Source organism: Acinonyx jubatus, chromosome D1 (assembly GCF_027475565.1).
Source record: "Acinonyx jubatus isolate Ajub_Pintada_27869175 chromosome D1, VMU_Ajub_asm_v1.0, whole genome shotgun sequence".
Classification (NCBI taxonomy): Eukaryota; Metazoa; Chordata; class Mammalia; order Carnivora; family Felidae; genus Acinonyx; species Acinonyx jubatus.
Genome location: NC_069390.1, coordinates 56876937 through 56900185, shown reverse-complemented (window position 1 = coordinate 56900185; position 23249 = coordinate 56876937). Strand labels below are relative to the sequence as shown.

Genomic DNA, 23249 nt, shown 5'->3' with positions numbered 1-23249 from the left:
GGGAAATACAAATCAAAACTACAATGAGATATCACCTCACGCTGGTCAGAGTGGCTAAAATGAACAAATCAGGAGACTACAGATGCTGGAGAGGATGTGGAGAAACGGGAACCCCCTTGCACTGCTGGTGGGAATGCAAACTGGTGCAGCCACTCTGGAAAACACTGTGGAGGTTCCTCAAAAAATTAAAAATAGAACTACCTTATGACCCAGAAATAGCACTGCTAGGAATCTACCCAAAGGATACAGGAGTGCTGATGCATAGGGGCCCATGTACCCCAATGTTTATAGCAGCACTTTCAATAGCCAAATTATGGAAAGAGCCTAAATGTCCATCAACTGATGAATGGATAAAGAAGATGTGGTTTATATATGCAATGGAATACTACTTGGCAATGAGAAAGAATGAAATCTGGCCATTTGCAGCAATGTGGATGGAACTGGAGGTTATTATGCTAAGTGAAATAAGCCAGGCAGAGAAAGACCGATACCATAATGTTTTCATTCATATGTGGATCTTGAGAAACTTAACAGAAGACCATGCGGGAGGGGGGAAAAAAGTTACAGAGAGGGAGGGAGGCAAACCATAAGAGACTCTTAAGGACTGAGAACAAACTAAGGGTAGAGGGGGGTTTGGGGGAGAGGGGAAAGTGGGAGATGGGCAGGGAGGAGGGCACTTGTTGGGATGAGCACTGGGTATTGTATGGAAACCAATTCGACAATAAATTATATTTAAAAAAAAAAGAAAAGAAAAAGAAAATCTTTGCCCCACTGATTTGTAATGCCATCTGTCATCTATCAAATTCAAATATATGAGGGCATGTTATTCAACTCTTTATTTTTTGGACTTTTTAATTATTTTAATTTTTTTACTGTTTATTTATTTTTGAGAGAGAGAAAGAGCACGAGCAGGGGAGGAGCAGAGAGAGAGGGAGACACGGAATTTGAAGCAGGCTCCAGGCTCTGAGCTGTCAGCACAGAGCCTGACGCGGGACTCGAATCCACAAACCATGAGATCATGACCTGAGCCGAAGCCGGACGCTCAACCGACTGAGCCACCCAGGTGCCCCTGGACTTTTTAATTATTTAACACTGGTTATCCAACTATCCTGACACCAGTACCTGTTTCAATTAATACGGCTTTATAATAGCTTAATATTTGATAAAGCAATGTGCTCCAAAATTGTCTTGAGTGTTCTTGGCCATTCACTAATCATCCTTATTGACAAGTTCCACTAAAAAAGAAAAAGTTCCCCTCTATTCCAGGTGTTCTAGCTTTTTAAATGAATGAATGGTAAATTCTTGTCAAATGCTCTTTTAAGAATCTATTGAGATGATCATATGGTTTTACTTTAGTTCATTAATGCTGTATACTGAATTACATTAGATTCTTAATGTTAAACTGAACCCCTATTCCTGGAATAAATGCTACTTGGTTGTGAGGTTTTTTTTAATGCACTACTAGATTAGTGTATATTTCATTTTGTATTTCTTAAATCTACATTCATGAGATTGGTCTGTATTTTTCCTTTCTTATGCTGTCCTTGTATGATTTTGATATCAAGTTGTAAAAGCCTTCCAAAAGGAACCTGAAAACACTTTTCTTTCCTGGAATAGTCTGCATCCTGCAATATTTGGGTAACCTGTAAAACCCTGTGCCTGGTGCATCCTAAGCAGATAGAATTTTTCTTCTGCCTTTTATTACAGAAAAGTCCCAAATATTACAGATACCTGTATAATAAACCCCAACCTATCCATCCCTCAGCCTCAACAATCAATTCATTGCCAATCATATTTCATCTATTCCCCCAATCATTACCTCTCCCCACTCCCCTTGAAGGAATGATTTTGAAGCAAATCCCAGACATCAAATCATCTTATCTGGGAACATTTTAGTATCTCTCTTGAAGGACTCTTACAAAATATGTAACTATTGTCACGTTGAACATTTCATAATCTTTAATATCAACAAACATCCAAACAGTGTTCAAATTCCTATCAAATGTTTTAACACAGTTTTTCAAATCAGGATCCAAATAAATTCACGCACTTAAATTTGTTATGTCTTTTCATCTACAGGTTTCCCTTCTATTGCTCTTCCTCTTCCTCCTCTTCCTCTTCCTCCTTCTTCTTCACATTATTTGTGGTAATGGGTCATGTATCCTGCAGTTTCCCACATTCTGGATTTTGCTTATTTTATCTACATATTACTTAGTGGATAGATTTTACTATTCATTTTCTTTTTTAGTTACATTTCTGTTCATATTTTCTATTTATTCTTAAGCAATCTGTGACAGATTGCAGTTTTTAGTAAGTGAACTATTTTATGCAATATTTCAAATTCATGGCATAAAGCCCATATTCTATATTTACGGGATTTTTATATCTTTATCACATCTGTAGTTGTATTCCCTGTTGCATTCCTAATATCATTTATGCCTTCTTGTTTTTCTTTTTCTTTGACCAATCTTGCCAGAGATTTGTCCATAATATAAACCTTTTTTAAATTTTTTTAAATGTTTTTATTTATTTTTGAGACAGAGAGAGACAGAGCATGAGCAGGGGAGGGGCAGAGAGAGAGGGAGACACAGAATGCGAAGCAGGCTCCAGGCTCTGAGCTGTCAGCACAGAGCCTGACACGGGACTCAAACTCACACACTGTGAGATCATGACCTGAGCTGAAGTTAAGACGCTCAACCGACTGAGCCACCCAGGCACCCCCATAATATAAATCTCATATTATGACCTTCAGTGAATTAGATTTTGGCTTTATTAATCCTCTTCACTGTTTATTTTTTATTCCATTAATTTCTGTTATTTTTATTCTTTCCTATCTTCTACTTCCTTTGGGTTTAATCTATTTTTTTAAATATTTGTTTATTTATTTATTTAGGGAGTGAGACAGAGAGAGCATGAGCAGGGGAGGGGTAGAGACAGAGGGAGAAAGAGAATCCCAAGCAGGCTCTGCACTGACAGTGCAGGGCTGGAACTCATGAACGTGAGATCACGACCTGAGCCACCCAGGTGCCCCTCTGTTATTACTTCTCTAACTATTTCGGTTCACCACTTAACTCAATAATGTTTAGGCTTTCTTCAACTCAAATATCTTACAGGTTCTAGGACCTACATTTCTTCATATTAACATCTCTGAAATTGGGATGTTTCTTACAGTTGAAGTCTTATAATCAGTCAGCCAGGCAGCAGTGATGATGGCACTGTCATTGCTTATTTATGTATAAATGTACACAATTAAAGAGTAAGCTCACCAAAAACTGTATGATTTGGTGGTTATCCCTGGTGACTGGACAACTGTAACCTCAGTATTAGCCTATAAAGGCCATCTGAGGAAGAACTATAAATCTCATCTGAAAACATTTTGTTGATGCCATTTGGCAAGCTCAAAAAAGCAGAAGCATCCAAACATGATGGGTGTCAGCAGTGTTAAAGAACAATGTTAGATAATAGAAAACAAACTATGAATTTGACAGAGGGAGGGAGGTGGGAGATGGGCTAGATGGCTGATGTATACTAAGGAGGGCACTTATTGTGATGAGCACTGAGTGTTAAATGTTAAGTGATGAATCACTGAATTCTACCCCTGAAACCAATATTGCACTGTGTTAACTAAAATTTAAATTAAAAAGTTCTTTTCCTTAAAAAGAAAAGAAAAATGTTAGAGCTGTGGAACACTCTTTTAAGAAATTCTGTATCACCAATGGTCTCAATGACACAGTAAACAATACTACATAGAAAAACACAACCTCTATGATTTAGAAGAATCAGGCTCTGAATATGAAGTCACAGGAATATTCTAATTTATCATGTTACTTCCTTTTATAAATATATGCTCAAGTGATATGTTAAATCTATAATAAATTTATAAGAACTCTTTCAGTAAGTACAAAGTTAAAAAGTCTGAGTGACAGTAAAGCATTGTTTGGTAAATGACAGCACATCTTACAAATGATGGCATCTTAAGATTTAATGAAACATAATTCAGACACTTAAATTTTCCTTAGTTTTGCTTTAGTTATACTCCACGGATTCTAAGATAGTTGTTTACTATCTCATTGTTACTCGACTCTAAATATATTCCAATTTCCATGATTTTGTTCTTCACCATATATTATTTAGACATTTGTTTCTGCTTCTTAAATTTCCAAACATGGACTGGGAGGGGGATTGGTTATATTTGCCACTGATTTCTAATTTTATTGTACTGGGATAACAGTTTATATAGCAATCTTTGGTATCTGTTAAAACTTTCTTTGTGCCTAATTATGTGCATGTTCTACATTTGTTTAAAAGAATGTAAAATCTTGGGGTGCCTAGGTGGCTCAGTCAGTTGGGCGTCCAACTTTGGCACAGGTCATGATCTCACAGTTTGTGGGTTCGAGCCCCATGTCAGGCTCTGTGCTGACAGCTCAGAGCCTGGAGCCTGCTTCAGATTCTCTCTCTCTCTCTCTCTCTCTCTCTCGCTCTCGCTCTCACTCTCTCTCTCTGCCCTTCCCCTGCTCACACTCTGTCTCTCACAAATAAATAAATGTTAAAAAAAAATTTTAATAAAAAAATAAAAGAATGTATATTCTCTAATTTGGGAGGTGTATGGTTCTATATATATGCAGCAGATCAAATTTACATTCCATTTCTTTTGGTGGTTACCCTTAAATTTTTAATATGCATCTGACCAAGAGCCTAAAGTTAATCAATATCTCTATCCTCCTGAACTATATATAGAACCTTAGAACTCTTCAATGCTGATCACCTTCCCTCCCAGCTTACATTTTATCCTTGTCTGATATTTTAGTCCCATTTTGGTTTTAACCCCCACATATTAGTCATAATTATTTTTGCTTTATAGAGTCAATATTCACTTAGTTTACCTACCCATTTCTTTGTTCACCATGTTTTCTTGTATCCTATTTTCTCCCATTACATTTCTTTCTTGCTGATGTATATTCTTCAGTATAATAGTTCTTTCAGAAACAGCGTGGTAAATTCTCTGTATTTTTGTTTATCTGAAAATATTTTTATTTTGTCCTCACTCTTGAATTATAACTTAGCTGAATACAAAATTCAGATCTCTCAACACTGAGAAGACATTGTTCCATTTTCTTCTGGCCTCTCTTGGTTATAAGATGTCTGCTCTCAGTCTGTTGCTCCTTTGTTTTTCCTTTCTGGTTGCTTTTTAAAGTGCCTGTGGTGTTCTACAGTTTCATTGCAATGTGTTTAGTTGTGGGGGTTGTTTGCTTTGTTCATTTAATTCTTTCTAGGGCCTCATGACTCTAAAACCTAAGGATTCATGTCTTCTTATTAATTCCAAAATACTCTCAAGTCACCATCTCTTTAAATTCCATGTCTCCCACATTCTATTCTTCTCCTTCTGTAACTATTAGATGATGGGTCTTCTTGACCTTTCATTTCTCTTCACCTCTCTTTCAGATTTTCCTTTATCCTACTGTTCTGCATCCTCAGGATTTCCACATATCTAATTCCCAGCTTACTGATTTTCTCTTCATCCGTGTAAACTAGTGCTTACCTTATTCACTGAGCTTTTTTTAACCTCCCTGACTATATTTTTCATTATGTTTAGCTCTTTTTTAAATGCACCTGTTTCATAATGTCCTTCTCACTTCTTGAGATTTCCATTAATTCTTTAATGTCTTTAGTCACTTAAAATGTGCCAATTTAAATTATCATTTAAGCTGCTATTCTACTACCCCAGTTCCTGGAGATAGAATCCCCTTGCTTGTTATATCTACTAAGTCTCATTTATGTTAGAAAATGGTTTCCTCGTGTGTCACATTCAATTATAAGTTCATCTTTGGTTGGGCTGATCTCTTCTTAAAGAATCTCTTCTGGAGCGAGTTGGGAGTACCTCTTAGAGTCTTTTTTTTCCTTTCTCCAGGTGATCCATGGGTATCACTAGTTTGGAGCCAGCTTTTATATTAATTTCTCAGCATGGTGATACTTAAAACCATATAATATAAAATCAGATCCCAAATATGAGCAAGGCATACATCGTGCACTTCAATTTCTCAGGAAAGCTCTTTTCTCCATTTCCTCTCTGCATAGAGCCCAAGTAAATCAAGACAAAATTTCTTATTACTGGCTTGTACCAGTAGGAAGATTATTCTCTGCCCACCCCTTCACTCTGAATGCACATCAAGAATCCCAGTTTTATGCACAAGTCTTAGTTTTGGTTCCTTTTTCTGTGGTTAAAACTCAATCCACTAGGAATAGAAAACCAGAAATAGCCCCTCACTCCACCCCTTCACCCCCACTCTAGGGCAACATAGCATGAGCTTACTAAAGTTTTGGTTTTTAGTTCCATTTTTATTTCTAGAACCTGGAGATTTTCCTGTCTTTCCTGCAAGCTCAGGAATTCTTTTAAAAGAATTGTTAGTTCAATATCATCTAGGTTTTCTGGATATTTGCAGCAGAAGCATCTTCTCATCTCAGTTAGCCCTCTTGCTAAAAGAGAATCTGGGCTCTCCAATCCATTTGCTACATTAACCCCATAGGAGTAATCACTCTGAAATGCAAAGATGGAACTCTTCTTTAAAATTCCTCAGTGGATCCTCACTCCTGAGCATGGCATTCAAAGTCCACTGTTATTCAGTAACTGCTTATTTCTGGAATTCCATCTCCTCCCACTCTCCCACATGTAGTCTATGCTCCAACCACTCCTACTTACAATCCCTGGAAGTCTCCTTGTTATTTCAGAGTCCTGTACTTCTGCATATACCGGTTTCCCTCATCTTCATCCTGCCCCCATCCACCTACTGAATACTCAGGGTCAAGTGTCTGCCTTTCACTGAAGCCATTTCTGACCCATCCAAGCTGGAAGCTCTTCATTGAGTTCTTTATATGCCAAGCATTCTACTAATTATTTAGTCTTACCAACATTATGATTTTGCTATTACCATCCCCATTTGCAAATGAGGAAACTAAGGTACAGAGAGTTGAAGCAACCTATGCAATGGCACACAGCTATAAATGGCAGAGCTGGAATTCAAACACAGGCAATCTGTCTCCAGATCCTGCTCCATTAACTTGCCCCATTAACATATTCCTTACTGCCTTCTACAATGATATCTTGCATTACCATTATAATTGCATTTATTACACATTTCAGTTGCATGTTTGTGCACCAATCTTCCCAACTACGCTGACTCAAAGAGAAAGAATCATGCTTTATTCTATATGCAGTTCCATTGCCTAGCACACAGAAGACCCTCAAATGATTACTAAATTAATGCATGACGGAAGGAAACATCCCCACAGACACTGCTTTAGTCCAGGCCCTCTTCATCTCTTGCCTGGACTACTAAAATAGTCCCCTAACTGGACTCCCTTCTTCATTTCTATTCATGTCTTTCCTCCATACCCCAACCAATATTCTTTCTAAAGTACATCATTATGATGACGTCATTACTTAAAAATCTGTAAGGGCTCTGTACTGTCTATAGGACAAAGTCCCAAATTATTTTATCATGACATACCATGCCCTTTGTGATCTAACTTCCCCAGTCCCTTCTCTTCTTTCCCACTTCAGTCCCACATTCCATCTATATTTAACTTTCTGTCAGTCCCTGAATATGCCAAGAGACTTCATGCCTTTGTGCATGTAGGTTCTTCTGCCTGGAATGGCCATCCCCTCCTCTCTCACCTGGTAAATTCCTACCTTTTCAGCATAGAGCTCAAATTCCTCAGCTCTCCTCCAGATTCTTAGTTATCCCATTCCTATACTCTGTTGGCTTTATGCATTTACCTCACTTACTACTTTGTAATATTTTTGATAAGGTGTTTCTCCAACCAGACTGTGGAATCTTAAAGAACAGGGACCATGTCTTATTCCCCTTTTTTACTGTATTATCTTACAGAGCATGTGCCCCCAAAATGCTCATTGAATTAGTGGGATGACATTTGACAAACATATCCCGTATCCTACACTCAAAAAAAAAAAAAAAAACAAAAACAAAAACAAAAAGCAAAAAAACCCCTCAGATATAAATGAATTCAAGGGTAGGCAATTGTCCGGATTAACTGGAAGTTTGGAAGTGGATAAGAAGAAAACCAAATACCTCCTAAATTCTTGAGGCTCAACCCTGAATTCTATAGGATACAGATATTCCTTTAATGGTAATTAGTGTTTAGTTGGCGAGGTAATCTCATTCTGAATTGTTTCCTGCATTAGAACACATAAGGACACTCTCAAATTCTGGAATATGTGTACGTGTCATTAAGGATAAAAAGTTGAGTCATTTTGGGGCGCCTGGGTGGCTTGGTCGGTTAAGCGTCCGACTTCAGCTCAGGTCATGATCTTACGGTCCGTGAGTTCGAGCCCCGCGTCGGGCTCTGTGCTGACAGCTCAGAGCCTGGAGCCTGTTTCAGATTCTGTGTCTCCCCCTCTCTCTCTGCCCCTCCCCTGTTCATGCTCTGTCTCTCTCTGTCTCAAAAATAAATAAAAACGTTAAAAAAAAAATTTAAAATAAAAAAAAAAAGTTGAGTCATTTTATACATTTTACAACAAATCCCTACAGTTGAGGGAAATTCTTATCCTTTTACACTACAATCACATGATTTCATTATTCATTAGTCCTAAATGCAATTTAGGCTGCACACATAGCAAACATTGTCTGCCAACTGAGTAATAAACCAGAACTACTTGTTTGTCACAGAAAGAGGATTTTTTTTAAATGTATAATGTTAACCCTAAGTGAACAGGGAGGTTGAGGGGTGATGAAAGGGATGGGATAAATGAGGTACTATTGAATTTTTGAAACGCGCTTTTAACACTAAAAAAATTTTTTTTAAGTTTTAACTGCCAATTTAAAAGATTCATTGGTGGGGCTCCTGGGTGGCTTAGTCAGTTGAGTCTAACTCTTGATTTTGGCTTAGGTCATGATCGCAGGGTTGTGGGATCAAGACCTGTGTCAGAATTCTCTCTCTCTGTCCATCTGCCCCCTCCCCGACTCATGTTCTCTATCTCTCTCCAAAAAATAAAAAAATAAAAAAAATAAAAAGGACTCATTGGCCTTTGTGTAGCTTTTCTCTTCAATTATTACCCAGGGTAGAAGAAAAAGAATTATCCTAAAAAGGTCTTGGTTTCAATTTCAGAAGCAGTATAATTTAGAATGGTCACTCTTGATTTCATATCAAAAGACTAAGTTAATTCTTAAGATTCATTAATTATTATCAATGAGACTTAGGTATTGCTGTTGTATATACAGATGACCATTGAATAACACAGGGGTTAGGGGCACCGACCCTCAGCACTGTTGAAAATCTACGGTAACTACTGACTTTCCAAAAACTTGACTTGTAGCCCTTTGTTGACCGGATGCTTTACTAATAATATAAACTGCTGATTAACACATATTTTGTATGTTATATGCATTATATACTCTATTCTTACAATAAACTAAGCTAGAAAAAAGAAAATGTTAGGAAAATCATAAGAAAGAGAAAATACATTTACAGCACTGTAATGTATTCATTGAAAAAAATCCATGTATAAGTGGAACCCACACAGTTCAAACCCCTGTTGTTCAAGGGTCAAATGCAGTTGCAAAAGCACCTATATATGCCCATGTGCTACAGTTTTTATTTTTAATCAATGGACCAAGACTGCCTCTAAATTTAGTATATAAGCTCCAAGAAGAAGAAATCTTTGAACATTTCATTCACTAAGGTCTCCCAAGAACCTAGAATAGTGCCTGGCCCAGCACAAACATTCATTACATACTTGTGAATATTGCTCAAAATGGTTCAAATACTATGTCAATATATGCGATGAGCTATAACCTCAAGGAACATAAAGTTGAAGTAGACTTCACACAATGTTGCACAAGTCAACTGTGCAACAGTTTGCTATATCCAAAAGCAAACTGACAAGGCATAGAAGAATAAAACAAAACATGTTATACAGGAGTCCTTAAGGTTCTGAATTTTAAAGCTTGTCAGGAAACTGGTAAAAAACAAAAATGTCACCAACACAACCAAAATTTTCGACAAGCACAAACTCTTATACTTATTATAGACAATTCAATTCCAAAAGAGCCATGGGGCTTCAACAAAATTAAAATATATGTATATAAGAATTTCACTTAAGCACCAGTGCATTTACTACAAAATTTAATTTCCAGTATTAAAAAGGAATTCTGACCTTTCTTTTTATCAATTAACCTAACTATGCCCCAAAAAAACTGCTAAGCAATATACTTCTGAATATACCTAAAAAATTGCTAGTTCTGTTGCTGTTTCCCACTCAAAAACACAATGTAAGTTTTTATAAAACTGGTATTTTTAGTTTTCCCTATTACAAGTCATCATGAGCATTTAACTGTGAATTAAGCTATGTTTTAGCCCTTATTTATGGGTTATTGTTTTGGTCCTTGTTTATCTGCTACTAACTCATGATGACCATTAGCTGGTCACTTTCTACTCTCTTCTGGGCCTCAGTTCTCTCTTCTGTAGAATGAGAGACCTGGGTTAAAACAATGGTTCCTAGCTTTCTTTCTGCATCCCTTTGAGAATCTGGTGAAAGCTACAGGTGACCTCTCCATATGAATGCACATACACATGTATATAACAATTTTATAACTGACTTTTTATAATAGCAAAAGATTGGAAACAACCTAAATGTCTACCAATAGACAGTTAATTGTTATAGCCATTCAATGAAATTCCTTGCAGCTGTAAGCAGAATAAAGAAACCTTCTATATACTGATATGAAAAGCTTTCCATCATGTATCTTTATATGGAAAAAAACAAGTTACAGAACAATGTATACAATATACAACCTTTTGTGTAAAAAGATCAAAAACTAAAATAAATATATTTGAATTTTTATGTAGAAGCATAAAGAAACTGTGGAAGAATAAATGAGAATCTTTGGTGGCAGTGGGAAATGAGTAAAGGGATAGGAGAAACCTTTCCATTGTACACTTTCTTACATTTGTGTTTGGATTATGTGAATGCACGGCATATTAAAATTCTAAATTAAAAAACTGTATATAACTCTAACAAGTCCAGACAACCCACTGAAGCTAGAAGATAATTTGCAAACCCTGTTCAGCAATATTCTCCTATAATGATTTGACTTAATAAGGCTGTAATTATATACACTCAATGATCCGACAAGAATATTTAAGGAAAAATATTTTTCATCACAGTCCTCATATAAACATATAAGTAATTGGTGGATACTCAGTAATTCAATAGATCCTAATTTGGAATCTCATTTTATATAATTTTCCTTAATCACTGATACACTTTATGACAAATTTCTTCATCAGAAAAAGTTTGCACAAATTATCAAGCCATACTCCTTCTCATGAATCAAAGTCCAGAACTGATATTTCACAGAGGAGTCCAGACTTTATAAATGAGAACAGACATCTCTATCTTATTTGACCATATAATCAATAGTACTAGTAGGAAGACCAGAGAAATTTTTACCATAATCTCAGAACTTGAAGCAAACTAAAGAGCATATGAGATCATCACTCAGCACCCACAAATTAGATGACGTTTGGGGAGGCCTTCTCACCTACTCTGAACAAGGATCAGATAGAATTGGGGTTCACCCTTCGGCAAGTTACTTAACCTCTCTGGGCCTCAATTTCATCTCTAAAATGGAAATAAAAGTACCTCTCTCATAAGGATGTTGTGAAACTTAAAAGGAAAAATAAGGAATATAGCCAAGTAAGACAAAGAAATAAAAGGAAGGTATCCTAGGACAGTGGCAGGTGTCTGCTTTAATCAAAACAGAACTGCATTCCGGAAACTGTAGTTTCTAGAGACTGCACTTTCATACACAAGCAACGCTTCCTTTTCCCTACTGAAAAAAAAAAAAAGGCAGAATTCCCAACACAAAAGGTGCAAATATCTGGCCTTTCCTAATTATGTTTCTTGGAAATCTCCTCCTAGGTAAGCATTTTTTTATCAAAGAACATAGATGTTGTGTTGACTGGATGTGTCTCGGAGTCCTAAGTTACACACAGTTCTGTTTTGTGTTTTTACAGGGCACTTTCAACGTCAAGCTCAGCACCAGAGGGGCAGGCTGTGGGAGGTATCGAAAGGCAAAGAAGTTGAAAGCAACAGTCCCGCAACTTTTAACTACCAGGACGATAGCAGGAAACCTACACAGCCATGGAGACAGCAGCAGCCCCTGCCAACCAATCTCCATTTACGAAACTTAACCCCCACCCAGTTTTGTTGTTGTTTTGTTTTTGTTTTTGTTTTTGTCGAGCACTACTGGACAGCTTATTCATTTTTGGAGTTATTAATTATAAATATAAATAACCCCGATGTGGGAGGCTCTGTCAAGATCTTGTGAAAATTGCGCTTGTGAGTTCATTCTCTCAACCCACTCCACACTCTAGTCTGAAAAGCTCTCTTCACATCCTCAAATTCAACCCGCCCCCTTAACTCCGGATACTCCATACCTCTCACTAATCCATTTAGGCCCAGGAGCCACTTCTCTACACGCAGTTCGACCCCAAGCTCTTCACCCAACACGAAACCAAGCACTTCTCTGATCCTCCAGGGCTCCTGCAAAGTTGGGAACCCTTCTCCCACACACCATTCCAACCTGGCCCTAACTTGTTCCAAGAATGCTGTTTCCCTCCAAACTTCTAACTTCCGTAAGGCGCGAGATCCCCTCACTGCCCCTCCAAATCCATCGTGCCCGTACTTCATTCTGAAGTTCAAAATTCAGAAACAGATGTGCCTGGACAGAGCCCAGTTCCAACCCCACGCGAACTCTACACAGCCGCTCGAGCACGGCCTGGGACCCTCCACCCCCCAACCAGGCCAGGCCGGACGTGCTCGGCCTCGCTCCAGACCCCCAAAGGGAGGAGGGAAAGCTCCACCTGGCTCCGTGGCCGCGGCGCGCGGCTCCTGCTCCGGCCTGGACCCCGCGGCGGCCGCGCCCCCGTCCCGGCGCTGGCGGCAGCGCTCCGACTGGCCGCGGCGGGCGCGCTCGCTCTGCACCTCCGCGTCGGCCTGGCCGTCGTCGCGGGCCCGACGGCGGGCCCAACCCGGGCCGCGGGCACGGCAGCGCGGGCAACCGGGGCCCGCTGCGTCGGCGGCGCGCTGGGCGCAGCCTCGGCACAGCGAGTGGCCGCACGGCAGGGCCGCAGCTTCGCCCAGGGTCTCCAGACACCCGGCGCAGCCCGACTCCTCCGGCCGCGGCGGTGGCGGCGGTTGCAGCAGCGGCGGCGGCAACACCAGCAACGCGGGACCAGAGGCCGCGCCCGGGGCCCCAGTCTTGGCTGCCGCCATCTCGTCACAGCGGCCCCGTCGGCCCCGCCGACTCAGAGCTGCCGCTGCCGCCGCGGAAGAGGCCCGAGTACTCGGACCTGCCGCCGCCATCTTGTTTCCCGTTTGAAGGGAGAGTCCGTTGCGAGGGAGAAGAGTAGAGGGCGGGGCAGTGCGCGGCGGGCGGTCCCGGCTACATATTTATGAGGGGGCGGGGCTCCAATGAGCCGGGAGAAGGTTCTCCCCGGGCCCGATTGGCGGGAGGCGAAACCTCATTAATATTTATTAGCTACCTTCTATGTCGTCCTCAGCCTCGCCCTCCAGTTTTTGCAATTTCCTCTTATCGAACCTGGTGAAGTTGAGGACTGAGGGGATTTGGAAATTCTGAGCGATGTTAAACTTTATGAAGTAATTACATTTATCCTGCACTACCTTGATAACTAAGGCTAAAGTGAGTGGGGGGGTTATGTGAATTATCCAGAACGTTCCCTCAGTGCTTCATTTCATGAAAGGGTAGCTGTTGTGACCAGGCCTACTTAGTGACCAGCAACTAACTACCAAAAATAACAGCTTCTTGTCAGTTCTCATCTCCATATCTTCCCTATTCACGTCTCTTCCTGGAACTCCCCTCTCTTGGCTGGCAAAATCAGACTTTCCTGGTTTTTTCTCAACCCCTCAGCCCTTTCCCAGACTCCTTCGATCCCTCCCCCTTATTTGGGGCTTAAGCCTGCGTTTTCTTCTAGGCTCAGTCCTCCTCTCTCTTTGGGTGTGCCCCATGTGCCCCCACTCTCACCTCACACTTTGTCCCAGCTGAAACTCCCAAACTGATACCGGCCATCCAGACCTCCTGAGTCCGGCCCTGCACTTTCAACTGCCTGATGGAAACATCATATTGAATGTCTGCATCCCTCGTGTACAAAACCAAAGTCACTGTCTTCCACCCTCCTTCAAAAACAGCGTATTTCTTATTTCCCTCATCCTGTTAAAGGTACTATCCTCCTAGTTCCTCAAGCTCTAAACCTAGGGTTCTTTACATTTCTCTCATCTACCACATCTGTCAGTTAATCCTGCCACTTCTCCCACCAAAGTGACTATTTTCCCACCTATCTTTTCCTATTCATTCCATTCCCACCACCCAATTCATGTCCCGTCATCTCTCACCTAGATTGTTGCAGTAGGTTGTCTCCCTGCCCACAGCCTCTCTTCCTCCAACCCATGCTCCACAGCTCTTAGAGTTGCTTCCTAAAGGACAGCTCTTACCATGTCATTCCTACTTGGGCTAGTCACCAAGTGAGTGACTTTGATGCCAGCCCCCCTGGATGCAGAGGGTAGGGGAGAAAGAATGGCTCCCTTCTGAAAGATGGTTCTGCTATAGCAATTCTCCTACCCTTTGCTTTCTTTGCACTAAGGTAGATATGGAGCAGGAGGACATTAAGCAAATGGCATTTCCTGTTGGGAATCTTTATAAGAAAGCACAAGTTTTATAAGGAGAGCAAAATCAAAAAAAGCAACATAATGTAATGGAAGGCATCAGAGGCCCTGGGTTTCCATTGCCCAGAAACAGTGTCTGAACTGGTGGTAACAATCCAAGGCAGAGTGATTGGTGGAAGTCAGAGAGCAGGAAAAAGAAAGAAGTAGATTCCCAAGATGAGAACCAGATGGCTAAAGAACAGTCAAGAATTGAAGAAGAGTCAATGAGTAATTGAAACAAGGTCTTGTGTGCACAGAGGCCCAGTCAGAATCCTGGCAAACACAGAAGTATGGCTTCAGCTGGACTGTCCTTTATCCAGGGATCCTCCTCATTTCACTCCCCACTTGAGGTTCTTGAAGGCGCTTTGCCCAGATTCTGACAAGGAGGCCTGTGGTCCAGAGATCAAACTAACTACCACTAGGATTGGGGCTCTTGGTGTGGGCTCGTTCTCGACAGTTTGGGGCTCTTGATCTGAAGCCTGTTTACTGTTGGAAGAGCTGAACGATAGACATGCAGCATGCTTCCTTAGATACAAATAAAGACGGGAAATTTCCTTTCACAGAGGGAAAAAACAAGAGGTCTGAGTAGCACTAGACCAAAAGCCAGGAGCTCTGGGATTGGTCCTGGCCCCTTTACCCTTCTCGTTAACTCATTGTGTGATTTCAAACACCTAACTTCTCTCTGGGCCTACAGTCTCCTCATCTTTAAAACAGGGTATTGGTGCAACACCTGGGTGGCTCAGTCAGTTAAGCATCTGACTCTTGATCTCGGATCAGGTCATGATCTCACAGTTCATTAGATGGAGCCCCATGTCCATTGAGCCCCACATCCATTGGGCTCCACACTGACAGTGCAGAACCTGCTTGGGATTCTCTCTCTCTCTCTCTCTCTCTCTGCCTCTCCCCTGCTCACACGTGCTTTCTCTCAAAATTTAAAAAAAAAAAGGGGGGGTATTGAAATTGAGCAGTTTGTGACCTGGAACACACCTCAGAAAGGTGCACACACACACACACACACACACACATACACACACACACACCAAAATCTCACCTCAGATCTACTGAAGGTGAGATACCAGCATGTGTATTTTATTAACGCCATAGGAATTCTAATGAATACTCCTAGATAAGACCACTATAACAGATAAGTTCAAAGGTCTCTTTTAGCTTTAACCTTCTAGGAATCTGACTCCCAATTTCTCCCAGTCTCTCCTCTCCTCTATGCTGTCGCCAGATCAATCTTACTAAAGCCATAGCAGGGACAGAAAGTAAGGCAAACCTAAGAAATCTGGAGAGTTATTTACTGTGTGGGAAAATGAGAGCGATGGATGGTCCTAACATGTCAAGCCTAGGAACCCTACATGATGACCACAACTGACAACTGACAAAAACAGAAGTGGAAAGGAAAAGCAGTCTGAAAGATGAGGGCGTGGTGGATAATTTGTTTTATTTAGTTTACCATCAGCATCTGGAGTCCTTCTTACTTGGAGGAACGCCCCATTCTATGTTGTATTTGCAGTGTTGCTGAGACTAGGGAAGCTGAAGCAGGGAGGTATTCTACCTGCCCCCCAGCAGCTACAACGTGACTTATGACCCAAGCTTGGCCACCTGGCCACACTTCTCTGAACTTTGAATCTTCAGGGAATGAAATGTAACGTAGACAAGTTTAGAATTATTCAGAGCAACAGAAACAGTAGGTGTCCAATCACAGTGGGTCCCTGATGGAGCTTGGGGGTATGGGAGTCCCTACCATAGTGATGGTGGCCATTGCAGATCATTCCTGAGGCACAGACTTGGTTGTGGTGCCTGCTGCCTGGCTTTCCTAGGTTGAAACCCATTTTCCACATCCAACTCTCCAGCTTTCCTGTCAACTCTGTATCCTTCCAGTGAATTCTCTTTTTTTCTTAAATGTCTCGCAATTTCTGTTGTTTACATCAAAGTACTCTGATTAAGATAATGGTTTGTTGTTTTTGAAGTGTCACCTGGAAACAGTTGTCAAGGGTGCTTTGTAAGTTACGAAACAATCTAAGAAACTTAGTACAACAGCCTAGAGTGGAACGAGTCAGAGTTGTGTCTTTTTTCTAAGTCCCCACCTATACCACAGACCACTGAGGGAAGAGAGACTCACAGACTCACCTTAATGCAGTCATCAAAGACGCCAACTGGAGGGGCACCTGAGTGACTCAATTGGTTAAGCGTCTGACTTTGGCTCAGGTCATGGTCTTGCGGTTTGTGAATTCAAGCCCTGTGACAGGCTCTGTGCTGACAGTGTGGAACCTGCTTCAGATCCTCTGTGTCCCTCTCTCTCTTCCCCTACCCTGCTCGTTCTCTCTTTCTCTCTCTCTCTCTCACGAATAAATATTTCTTTAAAAAGATGCCAACTGGAACAAATAGCAGTGCGTCCTATATACCAATGCTCCCTCTCCACCTGCTTTTGTTCTGTCACTCCTACCATATCTTCTGAGGATTGCGTTGCTGCCCAGATTACCTGCTATCTTTCTCATCGCGTGTCTATGGTTCCATACCACCACTAGCTCTTCAGAATCTCTCATGCACATCACTGCAAACCTTCCCTCTTCCTGGCATCTGGAGCCTCCAGCCTCTCCCAGCTGGACTGAAAGACTCAGATGTGAAGCAAGGCCATTCAGCCAAGGTCTGTGGGGCCAGGCTGTTTTGCCTCGCAGGCCCAAGAACCCCTTCTTGCTAAGCCAGGTGCTGAGCCCATCCTGAGACCTCACACATCTAGGAAGGAGAAGGATCAGACCATACCACTGCCCCCTCTCCTCTACCCTCCTCATCTCTTGGGATGACATCTTCTTCCTGTATTCTCTCTCCCTCAAGCCAGATTTCCCCCCTTGAGATTTGGCCTCTTTCCTGTTGCTTTAAAGATTCTTGCTACATTCTTACTATTATTCACCTTCAGTTCCTTCCCTTTTGTTTCAGAGGAAGAAGCGATTTTTTAAAAGTTTTTATTTATTTTTGAGACAGAGAGAAAGCACCAGCTGGGGAGGGGCAGAGAGAGAGGGAGACAGGAACCGAAGCAGGCTCCACACTGACAGCTGAGAGCCCAATGCAGAGCTCAAACCCACAAGCAGGGAGATCATGACTGGGACCGAGGTCGGACACTTAGCCAACTGAGCCACCCGGGCACCCAAGAAGCAGTTCTTTTGAAAAGCTAATCCTTCTATCATCTTTCCAGCCTCTCCCAGACTCTTTCTAAACACTCTACAAATACAAGTAAGACTTGGTCCCTGCACCTGTCAAGGTCACAGCCTAACAGAGAGGCAAAAGTATAAGTGAAAAAAAAAGTATAACAGAAACATGCTGTATGACTGAGACACATACAGGGTAATGAGGAAGCAGAAAGCAAGAGGGCATGGACAGAAGATTTCACAGAAGAGGGGAACATTTGAGCTCTGTTCTGAAGGACAAGACGAGTTCACCAGGCAGACAGAGAGGATGGCCTTCCTGGCATTCCTGTGTGGTGGGACTGATAAGAAATTCAATATGGCTAGAACACTGGATTGGATATTAGGCTAGAAAATTGGAGAAGAAAAGGAACTAGAATTTATTGAGCAGCTACAACATGCTGGAACTCGCTAAGCAATGATATGTTTATTTCGTTTAGACCTAAAGTAACCCTGTGAGGAGTGTATATTATTGTCTCCATTTTACAGAGAAACTCGGGATATTGGGAGACTATTGAAAGATTTAACATTGGAACCAAAGGAGTTCTACATATGGATTTGTATTTTATAAGGATAACTCTCAATCCTATCATTATCGGTGAGGAATGAAAATCTAAGTAGACTTTCTCCTACCCTCATGGAATTGAGATATTACTGGACAAAGTACAGTGCAGCTACCATTCACTTATTCAACAAATCTCTTTTGAGCACCTGCTAGGTGGCAGCGTAAGACAGGCGCTAAGAATTCAGCAGTGAACAGGCAGGCCAGGTATGGATGCTGAGCCCATTCGGGTGGGCCAGCTTTGGGTACAGTATTTGGCACATTCCAGGTAATGTGGGATGAATGAGTGTTATCCCTGTAGTCACGCCTTTAATGTTTAGTAGGGTTCAAAGTATCGTGCACTGTCAGAAAAGAAAAAATTCTGTTTGCAAACAAGCACATTTGTGGAGAAACAATTCTTTAGTTTCCTACAATTTCCCCTCTAGATACCTATAAATCCGCATGGAATTAGCAGCAGCTCTCACTCTGTCTGTCTCTGCCCCACCTCCCTTCCCCTTGGTTTTTACTTCTCTCTTCCCTACCCTCAGAGTCCCTATTCTTTTTCCTCTATGCTCTGGCCCAAGATTCCAAGTAACCAATTCCATCTTTGATTTAATTGTGGGGCTTTTTGGAGGAAATTGAGGTGACCTTAAGAAGTCCTTCGGGTTTGGGGCACCTGGGTGGCTGTCAGTTGGTTAAGTGCCAACTTCAGCTCAGGTAATGATCTCACAGTTGGTGAGTTCAAGCCCTGCGTGGGGGCTCTGTGCTGACAACTCAGAGCCTGGAACCTGCTTCCCATCCTGTGACTCCCTCTCTCTGCCCCTCCCCCCGCTCATGCTCTGTCTCTCTCTCTCTCTCTCTCTCTCTCTCTCTCAAAAATGAAAGAAACATTTAAAAAATATTTTAAAAAAAGAAGTCCTTTGGGTTCAACATATAGAGAATAAGGAAATAAATGGGCAAATGGCCTCCCCAATCCCACTTTGAATGAAACATCTAAAAGACAACCCTCTCTCTGCTAGTGTTATCTTAACAGTGTAAACCACATGCCTCATTCTAGCACAGTCTGTCTCTTCTCCCCACCCTACCAAAGAAAGCCTTCTACTACCTTCACTTTGGCTCATGGCCCTATTCCAGGAAGAGAGTGAGAGGGAGAGAAACCCTCATTTTGCCATAAATAAATGGATAGTTATACTGACCAGAATGAAGAATTTGCCTCAGAAGAGAGCACTGTGATGGGAGCAGAAGAAAAATTCAGGAGGACTACAAAGCAGCCTCCCAAAGATTGACTCCTTCCGGTTTGGAAAGAAACAGATATGAAATGGGTTCAGCTGGAGGCTGAGGACAGAGAGCACGATCTCCTAAATTCCTTTATTCTGAAGGAGTATAGGATTCCATACCCACCTACCAGTAACCAGGGGGAAGCCTGATTGGTTCTCTTCTAGAATGGTCATTGTCCCACTGTTCTTTGTTTATCAGGCTCTGAGCTCTGCTGTCTCCAGCCCTGGGAAAAGCCTACAGCTGTCACCCTGACTGTGATGTTGCCGAGTGACCAGCAGGGGGCAAACTGAGACTACTGAGCTCTAACCATGTCTCGTCCACCTAGTTTCCATGGAGCCAAACTCCGAATGTCAGAGCTGGAATCTGGCTTTAGAAATCATCCAAGCCTTCTGATCATCTTCATTTACAGAGAAGAAAACCAAAGTCTAAAGAAGAGAAATAAGGTGTCAGGGCTACATAGTGAGTTAATGGTAAAGTAGGGACCAGAAACCAAGTCCAGTCCTCTACGTGTTCCAGCACACCAAGCTTTCTCCTTTCTCATATGTAATTCTAGAATACACTGTTTTTTAATGATATTTTTTCCTATGAAAAGGACTTGTGTCTCCAATTACACTGTAAGCATTCAGGGTCAGGGACTGTGTTTTGGACCAGCCTTGTATATCATCTCCTTCAGCACATAGCATGTGGCTCTGCACGTAGCCTATGTCTGATACCAGATTGATTTCTGTTGGTTTTTTTTTTTTTTTTTTTTTTTTTTTTTTAGTATTTCTTAACATTTATTTATTTTTGAGAGAGAGAGAGAAAGACCGTGTGAGCAGGGGAGGGGCAGAGACAGAGACAGAGTCACATAATCCGAAGCAGTTCCAGGCTCTGAGCTGCCAGCACAGAGCCCGACACGGGGCTCAAACCCACAAACCATGAGATCATGACCTAGGCTAAAGTCCAACACTTAATCGACTGAGCCATCCAGGCGCCCCTGATATCAGACTGATTTCAACAAATACTGTGAAACTGCTATGTGACAGGCCCAGCAATGATTCCTGAGAATACAGAGAGGAAAATTTACTGTCCCTGCCCTCAAGGAGCTCTTTATCTGAGGGAATAGTCAGCTATGTCAACAAACAGCTATAATTCAGGACAGGAGATGGGTTTTTCAGTGGTGCAGGCATAGTGAACTGGAAGGCCAGAAGCGAGAGTGACTATCTAGATGGGATGTAAAATGCGGTCCTAAAGAAAGGATGAGAACTCACCAAAGAATGGGAATTCAAATACAGGGAATAGCAGAATAAGTCAACACACAGAAATGTGGAGACATAGTGTGGTAAGTGAAAATGATTGCTTCTGAGTAGCTGGAGCATAGTATATGTAAGAAGTTAGAATGGGGGAGGGGGAATAGTAAATAAGACTAGAAAGGTAGTTTGAGGCTAGCTGTAAAGTTGATGTCTGTCCATTCATTCATTCAGTCAGTCAATAAACAGTAAGAACCCCCATGTGCAACGCAGCACTGTTGTTGATGATGATGGGGGGATGATAATAATATATGAGGTAATAATAACAGTGATGAAAATACTAATGTGGTTAAATTCCAAGGATTGGAGTCTTAAGTCTAGGGTTCACTTCTCACATGAATCAGATCATCCAGGTAAGTATTCTATCTTCCATTTATTTTCATTTATTTAAAAAAACAGTCGGGATTGGCTCCATCGGTGGAACATGCCACGGGGTCGTGAGTTAAAACCCCACGTTGGGTGTAGAGCTTACTTAAAATTAATTAATTAAATTTAAAAATTCAGTAAGACTCTACTATGGGCAGGCACTGTCTTTAGGAGCCAGGAGTATAGCAGTGATCAAGAATTAAGGGGGCACCTGGGTGGCTCAGTTGGTCAAGCGTCTGACTCTCAGGTTTCAGCTCAGGTCATGATCTCGCGGTGGTGAGATTGTTCCCGGTGTAGGGCTCATACTCAGTGTGGACCCTGCTTGGGATTCTTTCTCCCCCTTTCTCTCTGCACCTCCTCTGCTCCTGTGTGCACTCTCTCAAAATAAATAAATAAACATTTAAAAAAAAGATAACCCGGAAAAAAAACTTTAAACTCTGCATATTGCTGGAGAAAACACAGAGATAACTGGTGGCTCTTCGTTCCCATCTTTGGGTGGGTACAGTGCCTGCCACCGCCTGGCTGTGGGACCCAAGTTATATGGCACCGTTCTCTGGCACTCTAGCTACATCTTCACAGACCTATAGACAGAAATCTCTGAGGACAAGCTGCTCTCCAAAGGTCCCCTGAACATGGAGGAGGCAGTAGCATAAGTTCCTTTGGCTTGGCTGGTGATGGCACTTGCAGTAGGGAGGCCTCTGGCCGGTAGCAGAGCTTAGGGTCTGGATGAAGGATGATCCCACGCTACCTTCCAAAGACACTTGTTTCCCTCGTGAGGGCCCTGTGAAATTAAGGGCTATGCCTTCCCTCATCCTGGTTCCTTATACCTCTCTCCATCAGAATTTCTGTTTGCAGGCTGTTCTTGGAAGAGAGGAGGGCCCACTACGGTTAAACAAACAAACAAACAAAAAAAGACTTAGACATGTTCATGAAGCCACACTAAAAACCCATACAAATAAATACTGGTGAGCTTCAAGTTCGTTCTACAAACATTTATTTAAGCCAACTATATGCACAATATCTGGAGAGTCAAAGGAATATGTCCTGAAGCAATAATAGGTTTTAAATAAAGGTTTGTTACACAGATAAGTAACTCTAACCTGGCTGAAGGGTGGGAGTGGAGTGGGGATTGTTCAATTTACAAATAAATTAACTCTGACTGTTCCTTCAAATAAGACTTTCCTCCCGCTGTACCTAAACTGGACCCAGCTTTAAAGACTCAATTTGTTCACATCATCAGGACATCATCAAGTAAAGGCAGTGTACTAGAGCTGATTCTAAGTGTTAAATTCTCAGGAATTTTGCAAGCTGGTTGTTTAACACTATCATTCTCAACATTAAATCATATAAACTCACAAGTAAGTTATATTCAAAACATTCAAACTCTTCAACCCCTAATTATATTCCTGCGCTTCACCATCAGTGTTCTTGAAATTATTTACATGTATTGGACCCGCTAATGGAAATACTAATAATGGTGTCCTATCGTCAACTCCACATTCAGTGATGTCACATTGCTAGCCTGAAATTGGCCACGGTGGGAGTATCTACACCATGGAAATTGGCAACTGCTATAAACCAGGGCTTTTTTTCCCCTAGAGAGCTGGTTGTGACACATTTATGAGCACACCGATGTAGAGTCTATTATGTAGTCCTCTTATATTCACTCTTAGGTCAATCCGCTTTTAGAATCTTACAGAATTAAGTGGACTGGGTTAAGAAGTCTTTGCTTTATGCTAATCTCTCTGATCCTTATCACTATGCTCAGTTTTCATAATCAAGGAGCCTGTAGCCCAGGAGGAGGTCTTAGCCACATAATGTCACAAGAAGACTATTTGAAGGAACAA

The 23249-nt window shown here is 41.6% G+C and overlaps 1 protein-coding gene across 1 annotated transcript in view; it reads right to left on the bottom strand.

Annotated features, from left to right (window-relative positions):
* RNF169 (ring finger protein 169) overlaps window positions 1-13431 on the bottom strand; it is a 102042-nt gene extending 88611 nt beyond the window's left edge. Inside the window, exon 1 of the mRNA XM_027039825.2 lies at window positions 12883-13431. Coding sequence (XP_026895626.2) covers window positions 12883-13384 — 502 coding nt within the window. The 5' untranslated portion in view covers window positions 13385-13431. The remainder of the gene's footprint in view (window positions 1-12882) is intronic.
* Window positions 13432-23249: the final 9818 nt, after the last annotated feature.